The following is a 16,159-nucleotide window of genomic DNA, read 5'->3' as shown; positions in this document are numbered from 1 at the left end:
ATTTACTGATACAACACTATTTTAAATAGCCCGGTATTAATTACTACCAGCAGCAGACTTATGACCACTTGATAGATAAATGTCCAAACTTTATTCTGGCAATATAATGTATGTCTTGTACCACTTAAAAAATTCCAAAACATGACGTAGAAGTTTTATTATATAATTTCCGTAGTATATCTCCCAATTAGTCAAAGGCGTAAATTATAGCTTAATGAAAAATATTTTTGGATGACCATTGCGGAGTATTACTTCCCAGGTTAAAATAATTGAATCATCGCATATGTATAATCCATTCAGGATCTATGACACACGAAATATTCTCTAAAACGATTGGTTGTTTACAAAAAGTGAGCACTACAACAAGCACCCGAGGGAATTAATTCATGTATGATCTATCAATTTTACGTATGCAAGCTTCCTGTTGTGCGGCTTTCGGGTAGTAAATAAACATAAATACGTCGAAACATCTACGTATTGCAAGTATATTTAAAATAGAGACGAATTCAAACAACACGCAAAAAATTAAGACTGCACAGTAAAATTTAATAGAAACTTTCGGTGGAGAACGACAAGGATATCCACTTTCAATTAACTTTTAAAATAAGACCTTTAAGTTAAGAAACAATGCGAACAACAACGATTTTTCTACTGTGTATTATTGGATGTGCAGTTGTACATGGACAGTTTCCTGGAGGGGGTCAGAATTTTGGTCAGCAAGGAGGAGGACCTAACTTCGGTCCAGGTGGTCCACAAGGTGGTGGACCAAATTTTGGTGCCGGACCTCAAGGAGGTCCAAACTTCGGAGGTCCACAGGGACAGGGATTTGGTCCTGGAGGCCCTCAGGGCGGAGGTATTCCGGGACAAGGTGGCTTTGGTCCACAGGGCGGAGCAGGAATTCCAGGTCAAGGCGGCTTTCCTCAAGGAAACGCTGGAATTGGTCAAGCTGGACAAACACGTATGCTATTTACTTGGAATTTTATTAAATCATTTTGTCTTTTAAGCAATCGCAATGCCGGAAAATAAAAACTGTAGTTGTTTTTTAGTTGGAAAAACTTATCTTAACAATCATAATGTTTTCAGGAATGACAGCAGTGAAAATGATTATATCTTTTAAAATTGATAGATTTAAGTAAATGTTCACTATTATATAATATTGAACAAATGTTTGACTTTAATTTGTCATTTAGTGCTTCAGTTTAAACATTCATTACTTTTTATTTTTTTATTTTTTTAGAACAAGGACTTCCACCACCCCCGCAATCAAACAGTGTTTGGACATATGCAACGTGCTATTTGAATGAAACCGGATCAAACGTGAGAGGTCGTGTAGATATGAGACAAGCTGTAAGTCATTTTACAAAATATAGTCTAGCTCCATTCGTTTGTTTACAAATTATCTCATTAATTATGGCTTTCACATATTCGACTTTGTTGTTCCTGGTGAAGGCAAATCCAGAAAGCGTTTCGGACGAATACAATTCAATAAGGGTTGTTTCGTTTTTTATGTGCGTCGTTTTAATATCTAAAGTTACTTTTTGTATATTACATCTCTCCTCATTCCATGTTTATTTACTTATTGGTATTTTGTATTTGCTCCAGACGCGTGTTTCATCTATAGACTGTCATCAGTGACGCTCGAATAAAAAAAAGTTAAAAAGGCCAAATAAAGTACACAGTTAATCCACGTCTCTTTTTAAAATAGTGTTAATATATTTTTGTCATGATTAACAATGATTTGAGCGTAATCATTTGATAAGTGCTTTTAAACCAGTTTGATTAATCTTTATTAGCAAAGGGAATATTTTTAGGAATATCACATTTGAATACTTTTCTACAAGATATTCCATAAACACTATCACATAGTAGTCGCATGGGATGTTTCCAAACTTCAGCTTTTATTTTTGGAATCAAGTGTTTAATTTTTTAATCATTTTGTATATTTGAAATTAGTTGTTAAATAATAAATGTATTCGTTATGAATTTTCATTAAATATTTGCCACTGGACGTTAAGCAACAATCATGTAGTGATGCCAACTTTCAGTAAGTTGAATAAGGTTTTTTTTCTTTGAGATATGTTAAAATTTGTTGTAAAAGTTCAGTATGCTTGCACAATAGTCTTTTTTTCTTTGCAGACATTCGGTGGTCCAACACAAGCCAGAGTACAAGTTATTGGCTTACCGCCCAGTTTAATGAGTGACACTGAACATGGAATGCATGTACACGAGTATGGTGACGTAGGCAGAGGATGCTATGCTGCCGGACCTCATTTTGATGTCAATGGTTTCTCTTTCCATGGATCACCAAATAATGTCAGATCGTAAGTAATATTTATCATATAATTACTGCGGACCCAAAACTTGAAAATAATGGGGGAAGGGGGGCTGTTGCTCCAAAGAATTAGGAATAAGGGAGCCATATTTTTTTGTAATTGGGGGGAGGGGCTGTTGATCCAAAGAATCAGAAATTATGGAGCCATATTTTGACACAAATTTGGTTGTAATTTTAACTTTATAACATTTATTTCAATCACCGTTCAGGGGACTCGCGCCGGATGCGCTGGTGTCTAAATCCACGCCTGAATCAAATCTTGTGGAAATAATTAGATTCCCTAACATACTGTTATAAATATTAGACTATGCGATACTATTATAGTATTATATTTTTATAGAACATGTATCTTTTTCAAGGAATACATTTCACGAGGGTGATATGGGTAATTTACGACAATCTAATGCTGGTGTAATTGATGCTGAGTTAGTTCTGCCAGCCATGACAATAGACGGAGACAATGGTGTTATAGGACGTGCAGTAGTGGTAAGTGCTTGTAAACAATTATTAACTAGTTTTGATGAATATATTAAGCATTTAGGACAGTCTTGTGTACTAGTATTAGTCGTAGGTACTTCGGAACATGACAATTTTTTTGCCCTCCCCTTTTTTCCAAAATCCAGGTTTATTTTCTATTATTTTCAATTGTTTTAGCGTTCTGGTTGAATGTTTTATACGAACAAAAATATACTGCAAATACTTTGTATTAGCTATTTACTATCAATTCCAAGTTTACTATCCACAGCGTTCACTGATACAGAAAAGCGCGATTTTTTTTTAACTGAAAACCAAAAATAACAGGTTTTGGAAAGGAGAAAAGGGGGGGGGGGGGCAAAATAAAATTACATATGGTATTAGTTAATTTTACGGAAGCATTGACTGCCCTTGGTGTGAATTCATGTTACTGATATTAATCGAATCACAAATATATTAGTATACAAATTTCAATACACCACATTAAAAAAATAATAAAAATTTATTAACACACTAAACAAACTAGATGTGTCAAAGCGACACGAATGGCCCCGTCCCAAAAAGTTGAAAAATCTGCAATTTCAATATAAACACATGTGGACACAAACATAATATGGTAGTCTCACATATCAAACATCAGCTCAAAATCTGGAGGCGTATAGAAAAAAAATCTCTATAACTGTGATTTTCAATAATTTATCAAAGTTCAAAGCCCGTAATTTCAGCAAAAATTAGCGGAGCAGAACTAAACTTTAACTTGACCTGTAACTCATCATGGTTAACTCACATACCAAAATTCAGCGCAATATCTGAAGGCGTTCAGAAAAAAAGACCGTATAACTGTGATTTTCAACAAATTCTCAAAGTCCAAAGCCAGTAATTTCGGCATAAATTAGTGGAGCGGAACTAAACGTAAACTTGATCTGTAACTCATCATGTTCAACTCACATACCAAAAATCAGCCCAATATCTGAAGGCGTTTAGAAAAAAAAGTCTATAACTGTGATTTTCAAAACTTTCTCAAAGTCCAAAGACCGTAATTTCGGCAAAAATTAGTGGAGCGAAACGAAACTTAAACTTGATCTGTAACTCATCATGGTTAACTCACACATCAAAAATCAGCCCAATATATGAAGGCGTTTAGAAAAAAAGTCCGTATAACTGTGATTTTCAACGATTGGCCAAAGCCCGTAATTTCGGCAAAAATGAGTGAAGCAGAACGAAACTTAAACTTGATCTGTAACTTATCATGGTTAACTCACATACCAAAAATCAGCCCAATATCTGAAGGTGTTTTGAAAAAAAAGTCCGTATAACTGTGATTTTTAACAATTTTTCAAAGTCCAAAGCCCGTAATTTCCGCAAAAATTAGTGTAGCGGAACTAAACTTAAACTTGATCTGTAACTCATCATGGTTAACTCACATACCAAAAAACAACCAATATCTGAAGGTGTTTAGAAAAAAACCTCCATATAATGGTTTGTTGCGGAATGACGGAATGAAGGAATTACGGAATTTCGGAATTACGGATTTACGGAATTTCGGAACTACGAAATATGAAAATTTCGGACAAGGGTAAAACTATATGGCACCGACAACTTCTTTGCGGGGCCATAAAAATATGCCTAAAAACTTCTATTTTATATAGTTTAACAATTTTATGCTTCTGTTACAGTTACATGAAGGAAGAGATGATTTGGGAAGAGGAGGAACTTCAATGAGTCTTCAAACAGGAAATGCAGGTGCTCCAATAGCTTGTTGTGTTTTATCTCATGCCGATAGTACAAATTGGGATAATCGTTTTATTCAAACCGGAAGACCTACACAATTTTCGAACACTATTCCCACAAACCCTAACCAGTTCGGAGGACTTCAAGGACAACAAGGCACCGGATTTAATGCGCTAAATCCATTTGGACAAGGTCCTGGACCTAACGGCTTTAATGGTGGTCTCGGCCCTCAAGGTGGTTTTGGTGGACCCGGTGGACCTGGTGGTCCCGGTGGACCTGGTGGACCCGGTGGACCTGGCGGACCCGGTGGACCCGGTGGACCCGGTGGACCTCAAGATGGAGGATTTGGTGGTTTCAACTAGACTTTTACTGACATTGACTTATCAGACGTTCTATAAAATAAGCCATAATTATTTATTTCATTTCTACATTTATCTTTCTCATTGTATCGATCATCGTGTATATGTACATATACAATCTTAAGCTGTCCTTTTATGTATCATTTCCGGTTGTATTTTAGATTACCAACTACGCTGGCGTAATAGTAAAAAGAAATGACGAGGAAATTATTGATTGTTTTAAAAAGGAGGAAGTGATTGAAAGTTACGAAACAACGTTACTAATCATGTAAACGATATAATCCCTAAGGCCATGGACACGAACTTAGGAAGGCTGTCATAAACTGACATCCTGGTTTAGACGGAGTTATTTTGTACTTGTTTAATAAACAAAAATAAAAAAAAAAACATTCCTTTTTATGTGCCGTACCCTAATTCAATTAAAGTTTGCTCGTGTTTTGGTTTGCCTTTAAAGCATGCTTCTGATGCTTTTTTATGGACAGTCCGTCTGTGATTTTGTAAAGCTTTGGTGGATTCAGAACAACCATGATAAAAATTACATTGGTTAAGTCATTTTATTATGCATCAGTGAACCAAAATAAAACTGTCACTTGTACATTGTAATCTGTTTTTCTATGCTGAGTATACTTACAAGTACGTAAGTCACGTGCCAATCGTCTGCTATTTAAAGGAAGGTTTGACTCCATATAAAGTCATTTTTCTTATCACATTCACCAAGGTAAAGTCCTTTCTTTACAGGTCAATCGTACAAATTATTAAAGTGCTTTTGTTAAGGCATACCTTAAAAAGGAAAAAATGTTCAGTTCAAAGTGGCAACATATCGTTAACATATATACATGTATGTTAGAAAAGTTAAAGCCTTCTGCTGAATGCACCGACCATTCATTTTTGTGTGTGTGTAATAGGGGAAGGGAGCCTGCGATTTTCCCTCGGCACCAAAAACCAAAAAGTTTTCTGACTTAATCAACAACGATTTTTTTATAACACAAAAAAAAAAAATTATTTCACAATTTATATGTGGAAATACACCTTTTCAGTCTCATCTACCTTATAAATCAAAGTAAATGAATTATAGAAATTATCAATTACATAATTTATTGTTCGCATCAAAAAGTCATGCCACTTTTCCAAGGAAGAATTTGAGGGACGAATCCAGCCATTTAAAAAAAAAAGGGGTGTCCAACTATATGTCCCCATGATTCCAATGCATTGATCTCCAAAAAAGGGGGGTTCCAACCCCCGTACCCCACCCCACCCCAACCTCCTGGATCCGCCACTGTGAATGGTCGGTTTCTAAATGATTCGAGGAAAAATGGCAAGGCAAGTCTATCACAGTTTAGGGGAGGGACAAAAAATATTTTCTTAACAGTTACTGAGATAAAAGAAGCTTTTAGTGTTACATCTGGTCCATATTAAAAAAAAAACTTGTCGATCTACATTAGCACACTTTAGGTATATGCGTTTCTAGTTTTACAGTTAGATGATACTGCAACAGTGTAGTTGTATTTAGTTGTGTTGCTCTTTCAATTTTGATTTTTTTTGTACAGCAAACGTAAACATACATTTAGTAAATAGTACCTGTATGATAATATTTATTTTCGTATATGTACAGGATACGTTAAGTCTAGCCACTATCAACATATATACATTTGTTTAATCTGGGATTAACTTCAGTCAGTGACACATCCAAAAAAAGAATGTCTTACGTAAATTAAAATACAATAATTTGAAATAAAACCCTTCACATATATGTATAGCATATTTTACTTTGAACACCAGTACAATACTAGCTTAAGCATTAAAGGTAAGCAGTAACTTAATAAGATTTCAACATACTCGTGTACATACTGCACTAATATATAGCTCAATCATGCCAAAAACACTAAGCTGAATAGGAATTATGAAAATGACTGAAGAAGAGAAATATTGTTTCATATTTGGCTTACTTCATTTTTAACGTTTTCGTGTTTAGAAAGCTTACAAATTATCATAAATTTTAGCAAACTATATTGGGTACACTGTCAACCGTTAGTTCCATGTATATATATATATGATTTTGTCTTCCGTTGCTACTAATCAATTATAGTTGAAGCCATTAATTTTTTTTATATATATATCTAAAGCAATTAAGGTTTGATTCACAGAATAACCAAAGAAACGAGTTGTATGTATCACTCGGTCAAAGACCACCTGCAAAAACACTGCATGGTCACTTCTGAGCGTACTTGATGCCGGAAACCCGAAAAAAGCGTCAGATAAATGACGCACAATTTTGCTGCGCTCGTTAATGTTAATTCAAATTTAAAAATTATGCAACAGTTTATTTTAATTCGGTAGTGACCATTAAAACTACTAACTCAATACCCGTTCCCTCTAGTGTCAGCGATAATAGTGTGAATATCATATGGGTTAGTCAAAGAGTTAACAGTGTATCGCAGACGGTATGTGTCGGCAAAATCGCGGACACATTCCGTCACAAATATTTTGACAGATTTTTTTTTAATTATTATTAACATGGCTTCTTTGGTAGCAAGAATACTAATGTTACCAAATTTGGTGTATAAATGTAAAAGAAAAAGAAAATATAACAGCATAAACACGAGATATACAAGCATAAATACCATCTTTCAGGATATAAAATTCAATCTCGCAATATATACATGATATATATATACATGTAATTTCCCCCGCTTGACATTTGTAATTCAATTTGTTACATCATCATGATACGGACGATTTAATCTGAACTGTTACACAAGCAAAAGGTCGTCGCCAAATTTGCCAAGGAAGATAATTTAACCAACTTTAACCACTATCGGCTACGTCCGCCACGTTTTCTTTCTTAAATTTGAGTTTTCGTCACTGATATTCCGCGGCCAAGTTTGTTTTTTTTTTTACTCGAATTGCCGCTCTAACAAAAAAATATTAAAAAGTAGTTAAAAGCACAAAAAAGAACCTAGTTATTTCTCAATGTTTCTATAATCGCTAAAAATATTGAAAGCCCCGAAATAAATAATGTACCAATTTGAACGCACTGTAATGATCATTGTCCCGTTAAATGAGTTCGTAGGTGTGTCGTTTATTGAATTTGTCATTGGACTAAATTTTCAATTTGAATAATTTGAATAAAGGAAAGCATTCGTTTTAAAATAGACTAAATAATTTAAAACTTTAGTGAGAAAAATATGGTACAATAATACAATAATTTAAAGATATAAAGATTTATATTGTTTGTCAATTTGAATTGGGGAAATTTAGTTCCTCAAAGAAAAACATCAGCCAGTGCAGTAGGACTGATAGCTACCACTGTGACATCGCTGAAGACTGACGCGACAATGTTAACATCTGGAAAATCATTTGTATCATTCCACACATGAATTAATTTGATTTGACATTGAAAATATTATTTCAGGCGACACTGCATGTATCCTGTTTCCCATTTTTACAGCAAAATGCCTTAAGTGTGTAGTTTTCTTGCTATAGCTGAACCGTGAAATCATTATTAGCCGGTAAGGTATAATACCCTCCTCTCGTAGTACAGACAGACATATTGGTTATCTGTCGGACTCGTCTACTATTAAAGGAGGATAATATATAAAAAACTTAATAATTAGCTGACCGTGCATGAAAGGGCTGTGTAGCCAGTCAAGGTCGTTAAAAAACTCCCGATATATTACATATAACTTAATAATATTTTCACGCTTTCTACCAAAAGTTATCTGTTTCAAGTTTAAATTTTCATTCCGAAATATTTCGAATTGCTATATCACACTAAGAAAGGCAAAAGCAGGAGGAGATGCCTCTTCCAGTTAGTGTACATAAACGGTAAAATATTATTAAAAAAGATTTCCATTTTTTTTTTAAATACGCTGAAAACGCCCCTCCTTTCAGTGCAACGTGACGTATTCTTACTAGATTTGTTAATTCAAATTTGCTTTATCTTAATAAAAATAAAAGCACACACACTTTTTTCTTCCTATGACCGGTTTAAATAGACAAAAAAAAAAAAAAAAAAAAATACATGAACATTTCCATGATCCGCACCTACGGTGACGTTATACTTATTTATCTTAACACCCCCCAAAAAAATAGTCAATTATTTTAAAGTTTAAGTACCCTTTCCGCTAGTCTAAGTCACCTACTCACCCACGAGAGGTGGAAGTGGGATTCAAGCAGGATAAGTTGGTTGCATTGTATTCTATCATTACGAAAAGTTTTATATTCGTCATATACTAATGATTCCCCCCTCCCCCCCCCCCGATTTGCTATAAAAAAGAGGCCCCTCATGGGGGGGGTCCTAGTAATCACATAATCACCATTTTTTTGCCAATATAATCACATAATCATTAAATATTTGCTTATCTTTAGTAATCAAATAATCATAAACTAAAAATACAGTCCTAGGTAATCAATAATCATGAAATATTTGGCTTAATAATCAAATAATCATTAAAAAAACGGCCAAGTAATCACATAATCAAAAACCCCATGAGGGCCCTCAAAAAAATAAAAAAAAATTTAACTATCGTGCCTTGACATACTTTACAAACTAACTTAAATTATTTACGAATTTAAAAGAGATCACTATTTGGGGTACTTGTTCATCCTGACAAATTCGCAATGAAGTTACATGTATGCTCTTTAGTTATAACGTGATTTATCATGAACACTAAATATATTTTGACTTAGAATTCAATATAAACAGTATATTGTGGGTTGGAAATGAATCATCATGGCCTGCCAGTTTATAACTTTGAATAGTAAATTTGCATAAGCCGGACAGGAGGGAAATGAAAAATCTGTCCTGCAAAATACAGCCGATAAGACATGAAATTGTTGTGTACAAGAATGAAATGTTTTGTGAAGCTTTCCCGCGCAAAACTGATGAATATAAGCCGTCTTACAGTCTTAACAAGCCAACAAGCGAAAATGAATATAAAATCATTGAAAAATGCCGCTTCTCCTCATACAACTCCGGGCGAAAAAATCTTATTTCCTCAGCGATCATAATATTTTGTTGGTGACTGGTAATGATCATCCTTGTTTCAACTTTGAATACAGAAAATCTTCCACACTTCTAAGTGAAAATGTTTAAAAACACCATGGTTAGATCACTTATAAATATCTGGGACTTTCAAAATTTTTCAATACTTTTTTGAGTACCGCATATACAAGACAAAAAAGATGAAAGATAATGTTTGTCTTGAAAAAAATATTCAATTCCTATCCTTTGCCCTTCAATCATTCTTTTTATCATACCCATTTATTTTGGAAACCTCGGGTTTTATCCATTTTACGTTACATCGGTGCTCTTTGTGTTTTTCAGGGATCCAGTCACTCAATATTGTAAACAGTTAAAACTTTTCAAGGCCACCAACTAAAACTGGCTTATACCGCTTTTACGTTGTTTACAAGCCGAGAAAGGTTTACAGAGGATACAAAATGTACAGAACACCTCATTTTGTTCGACTGTCCACGATTGTGAATGGCAGAGCCAGGGGGAAAGTTTTTAGTCCTGCTCCAATCTGTCGATCACTTTCGACTCTTGATAAATTGTATCCTCGGCATGACTCTTTTAGTGAAAGACATATAGGTCCAGGGGCTGACGAAAAAGGAGAAATGCTAGATTTTCTAGGCTTTAAGGTAAGCCATAAGTTTGGTGGAGGACACTACTCACATTACTCACTATACTTGAAATATTTGCCACTGGACGTTACACAATCAACAATGACAACATTCAAACAATATTGTTGGAGGACACAGATCTGACAGTCAAAACAATCAACACTCTTCAAACTAGAAACATTTTTGGACTCAAATGTACCATTTTTCAAATAGCAGTAACATATTTTTTTAATTTTCTATTGCAATTTTGAACAGAGTGAGAGGTGTAAATAAAGTTATGCACAGCAACCCATTTTCAACAAACCTCAGGGTTCTCACTAAGGATTTTTGAAGGCGAGTCCAGGGACTCGTCATTTTTGTCCATGGTGAGTCCCAACAGTAAGAAGATTTTTTTTTGCAATATAGGATTTATCATTTTAAGGCTCCATTTCCTAAAATAGCAATGAAATGACATTACACTCAGATTTCTTTTATTCTATTGCTATAAAATGGTAAATGAGTGGCAGTTGATATGAGTAATCATTTGCATGCTTGCAAACTTTTCAAAACATCATTTGGGCTTGTTATTCACAAGAGGATCTAATGCTCCTCTTATCTTGTCATCTGATTTTTTGTCGCAACTTGACATAGTCGAAGTTTGTTATGCTGTTTCTGGCAATAATTAATTTGTAATTAGGCAAAAAAAAAAAATTATATGTGTGTTTCCATCTACATCTTTAGAAAAATAGGGTAGGAAGATAGGGATTTTTTTACCATGTCAGAGCTCGAGTCTATGAGAGGGACATTCTGACATTCTGACTAAAACAGTGCTTATTGAAAAATTAGAAAAAAACCCAATAGGTTAGGCTTTTTTTTAGCATAAAAAATAGGGAGCCCCGGAGGGTAGGATAAAAGGAAACACACATTTTTTTTTATTTGGCCTTAGGTCTAGTTTATAGTGAACCACTAGTGGTATTAAGTCAATGATATTTGGTATGGCATTAGGTCTAGTTTATAGTGAACCACTAGTGGTATAAAGTCAGTTATATTTGGTATGGCCTTAGGTCTAGTTTATAGTGAACCACTAGTGGTATAAAGTCAATGATATTTGGTATGCAGTTGAATCAAATTTGCAAAAAGGCAAGACATATCTCTGCGTTTATAGTCTAATAATGTAATACTTTTATTCTTAAGTAAAAAGAAGATGTGGTATGCTCGCCAATGAGACAACTCTCCAAAAGAGACGAAATGACACAGAAATTAACAACTGTACAGTTGTATGTCACCGTACTGCCTTCAACAATGAGCAAAGCCCATACTGCAAAGTCAGCTATTAAAGACCCCTAAAGATCCCAAAATGACAAAAAATAAAATAATTCAAATGAGAAAAATAATGGTCTAGTTTAGGTACTAAAAAAATAAAAGAAAAATAAATATGTTACACATCAAAAAACTACAACCACTGAATTACAGGCTCCTGACTTGGAATAGGCACATATATGTAAAATGTGGCAGGGTTAAACATGTTAGCGGGATCCCAACCCTAACCTAACCTGGGACAGTAGTGTAACAGTACAACATAAGAATTTGTTTGTATGATTATGTACATGTATGTGATGAAATATCCTTTTAACTCATTTGAAAGCCTGTTTTGAGATGAAATTTGTCATGATATTACATGTGTATTATAATTAGTATTGACACATCTCATTTCCATGGAGATTTCAATGTGTATGGCATTATACCCCATTTTACCCTTCAACTTAGTTCATGGACTTTTAAACTTTGCATAGTTGAAATGTTGATGTTTGTTTGAGGTCAGTTTAAAGGGAATTACTTATGATAAGTCATTAGTATTTAACATCTACATGTACTTGTATTATTGACAGTTATTGTGTCTACAACTTCAAATTCACTGGCATGCATACCTTATTATTTTCCTTCACTTTAATAATTTTCCACCTTTTGTTATAAAACCCTTAGATGACTTTGGTTACCATTAAATTTTCCTTGCATACAGTCTTTTCGAAGAAACACAACTTTTGTTTTTGTATTGCTTAGGTTAGATGCCCCACAAAGAAATCAGGCCATCATGGCCATTGAGCATGTGAACTTGCTTAGATATATATTATATTCAATTTTAGATTTTGAAACTTTTTGAACTATTTTGCAATGATGAAACAGCAAAGCAATGATTTTGGGATTATTATCATGTACCTGAATACCCCTCTTTTTTAAGACTTTTCTTTGAGACGGGGAAAGATTTTTCAAATGTCTTCAAGTTATTTCAGTTCATATACATGAAATATGAAAGCAAAGGAGAACGAATAACTGACAATTGCAAAATATTGATTTATCAGATTATTTTAATGTATTTAAAGACCCAATAAGGGAAATCAATCCATTATACAATCTCATTTTAAATGTTTCAAGTAAGGATCTGGAACCAGATATAATTTTGCTTAGCCTAGTTTTTAGTTACATAGGTCATGTACTTATTATTTCCTTTCAACATGTTCAATAAGATACATTTTTGTATAAAAAGTACAAGAAATTGTATGAAAATTGATGATGCAATACAATTTATGATATAATCTACATGTATGATCTTTTGAAATGTGTAGGCTTTTTAAGGGTTTATTATTCAAATTTAAAATACAACTAGAAAACAGATTAGAATAAATTACTAGTAACAACATGATGTTTGTGAATCCTACATACTATTTATTCAACTGCATCAATATCAATGAATATGGTCATGCCTGATTGTGTAAATTTTTATAATTGAAATTTACGTAATAAAATTGTTTACTCAAAATTAAGAATTATCAATTCAATGGTTATTGCTAAAAAACATTATGTCAAAATAAGCTTTTTCCCTGCCACTTGGTATAAAAAAGAGTTTGTATTGGTCATGTGTTGGTACAATGTAGGTTGGTAAAATAATTTATTTTTGAAAATATTTTTTATAGACTAGGTACAAAAAATGTACATGATATACATGTAGAGAAAGAAAGAGTCTTGACTTGAATTATTGCAGTTAAATAAAAAAAAAACATTTTATATATTTTATGCTTATTCTAAAAATGTTCAATTCAAGTGTTCATGTAGTCATGAAAATAAAAATGCAGAAAATTTGATACTTCATTTGGTTACATGTATATTGTTATATAAGAATTGATATCTTATTGTTTGCTCAAGCATATATATACCTCAGTAACCTGCACAGGTAAAAAAAGCATACATTTCATATTAAGAAATTATGAATAAAAATTGAAAGTGCAAAGAAAATTGTTTTAAGTTCTAGATAATAAAAAAAACCTTATTATTTCTATATTACATCAGTAAACATTCTTATTCAAAGGATCCGATGTATCATGCTTTAAGAATATTGATGTTATCATTCGTTAACAAGGTTAAAACCTACTTTAAGAAAATTATAAGATATGTGCCCTTCTTTCCTCAAAACTTTGTGCCCCACTTTCTTCTAAACTTTATGCCCCACTTTTCCCAATCCTTTCTGCCCAATTTTCCTTAAACCTGACTTAGTTTGGTTAAACATGTTAAAAGGAACAATAATTTTGTTCAGAGATTTTCAATTTAGTAAAAAATTACATAGGATTTATCTTTGCTTATGCTTCACTAATGTTTTGTTCAAGTTGCATAAACTAACTTTTCTTTATGAAGCTAATTATGAAAATTACTATAAGACTAAGATACCATTGGCAACACTCAAAGAAGATTATTTGAAAGTTGAAATTAAACCATTTTACTGTTTTGAAGTTTTGGAAGAATAAAATATACATGTACCCTCTTCAGACTCCTCTGTACCTAATTCATATAAATATGTAATTGAACCCCATTATTATTTGAAAGTTGAAATTAAACCATTTTACTGTTTTGAAGTTTTGGAAGAATAAAATATACATGTACCCTCTTCAGACTCCTCTGTACCTAATTCATATCAATATGTAATGGGACCCCATTATTATTTGAAAGTTGAACATGTTGAAATTAAACCATTTTACTGTTTTGAAGTTTTGGAAGAATAAAATATACATGGACCCTCTTCAGACTCCTCTGTACCTAATTCATATAAATATGTAATTGAACCCCATTATTATTTGAAAGTTGAAATTAAACCATTTTACTGTTTTAAAGTTTTGGAAGAATAAAATATACATGTACCCTCTTCAGACTCCTCTGTACCTAATTCATATAAATATGTAAGGGAACCCCATTATTATTATTTTTAGAATTATTGCTATTAAAGTGATACTTTCTTTAAAAATAGGCATAAAACTTACAAATGTTGCATTGTTTTTTGTTGTAATACCCTATTATAAATGTTGTAACATTAATTAGTTGTTATCTGTTACAGAATATGAAAGAGATGATAATCAAAACAGTACCAGCAAGTATTCTGATGGATAGAGAATTAAGGATGGAAGAACCATTAGGTAAATTGTGTATTCTGCACAGTGTTTAATTAACTTACTTATATTAATTTATAGGAATCCATAGACTCATAATTGTATAGTTCCATCTAGGAATGGACAGACCATGCTGGAGTACATTCTGTCTGCTCTCCACAAATCCTTTAAAAACTTTAGTTTGCTTTAATAAAATTTAGTTAATTTTTCACATATCACAGATAATTTTTAATATTGTTAAAATAATCAGGATTGGTAGAAGTATATGTATGGAAGTTACCTTTTGATTCAATTTTTTTTCCAATTTCTCATTCTGGACTAAAACCGTAAGATTTGGACTTTTCAAATGTTTCATAGAAACTTCAGTATGCTTTCAACAATTTATTTCAACCATTTAATTTTCATTGATGAAAATATTGGTAAGATTATTTAAATTAGATTTTTAATTGCCTTATTATGTAAGGCCTTTTAAAACGACTGCAAAAAATTTTGGTATCACTTCGTCGTCTGCGTTATCCAAAGACACTTAGTTTCCAGACAATAACTATAGCATAAGTGAATAGAAATCTATGAAATTTACCACAAGGTTTATAACCACAAAAGGAAGGTTGGGATTGATTTTTGGGGTTGTGGTCCTAACAGTTTAGGAATTAGGGGCCAAAATGGGGCCCAAATAAGCATTTTTCTATCTTTTAAATCTTTGCTGTGTTGGAGACTGTGTTTCATAGCCTTTTACTATTAATTCTGATAAATGTTACAGCGAACTAGTCACAGGCAAACCTATCCTGGTGTATGATAATAGCCATAGAACAACTTTAACTGCATTTGGTAAACACAATGATAAGTACTGGTTATCAGGTTGTCTACATGTTGATATTGTAAAATATCAGCTGCGAGTTACAATATGAAGCTTTTTATCGAGTGAGCGCAGTGAAAGAGATCAAAAAGCCTTCATATTGTGTGGAGCAGCTGATATTTTTAATCTCAATATGCAGATAACAAGTCTTGTCCATTTGATATTAATTTGACCATATGCAATGATTTAGTGATTCTTGTTTTTAAATAAAATATATATTTGATCAACAGGTGAAACAGATCTAATAGAGAAATTATACTCCATGGCTTCAAAAAACCAAGTATGGCGAAGTTATATTGGAATTGGCTACTACAATACATATACACCTACTACAATACTTAGAAATATATTTGAAAATCCAGGATGGTAA

At 32.9% G+C, this 16,159-nt stretch overlaps 2 protein-coding genes across 3 annotated transcripts in view; both read left to right on the top strand.

Annotated features, from left to right (window-relative positions):
* The first annotated feature begins 420 nt into the window (after positions 1–420).
* On the top strand, positions 421–5,491 carry LOC143073188 (uncharacterized). Of its 2 annotated transcripts, none has more exons than XM_076248549.1 (5): positions 421–958; positions 1,238–1,347; positions 2,137–2,321; positions 2,692–2,818; positions 4,483–5,491. In XM_076248549.1, exons 1-5 carry the CDS (start codon positions 628–630, stop codon positions 4,897–4,899), a joined length of 1,170 nt encoding a protein of 389 aa, XP_076104664.1. In that variant the 5' UTR covers positions 421–627; the 3' UTR covers positions 4,900–5,491. The 2 variants fall into 2 exon arrangements, with proteins under 2 accessions (XP_076104664.1, XP_076104668.1); XM_076248553.1 differs by having other exon boundaries at positions 425–958; positions 1,244–1,347.
* Positions 5,492–6,684: 1,193 nt separating this feature from the next.
* Positions 6,685–16,159, top strand: part of LOC143073181 (glycine dehydrogenase (decarboxylating), mitochondrial-like) — a 44,997-nt gene continuing 35,522 nt past the window's right edge. Inside the window, exons 1-4 of the mRNA XM_076248537.1 lie at positions 6,685–6,700; positions 10,223–10,539; positions 14,882–14,960; positions 16,020–16,155. Coding sequence (XP_076104652.1) covers positions 10,339–10,539; positions 14,882–14,960; positions 16,020–16,155 — 416 coding nt within the window. The 5' untranslated portion in view covers positions 6,685–6,700; positions 10,223–10,338. The remainder of the gene's footprint in view (positions 6,701–10,222; positions 10,540–14,881; positions 14,961–16,019; positions 16,156–16,159) is intronic.

Source organism: Mytilus galloprovincialis, chromosome 1 (assembly GCF_965363235.1).
Source record: "Mytilus galloprovincialis chromosome 1, xbMytGall1.hap1.1, whole genome shotgun sequence".
In the NCBI taxonomy this organism is placed as follows: domain Eukaryota; kingdom Metazoa; phylum Mollusca; class Bivalvia; order Mytilida; family Mytilidae; genus Mytilus; species Mytilus galloprovincialis.
Note: the sequence above shows the minus strand (reverse complement) of the source record. Positions and strands in the feature narration are given on the sequence as shown.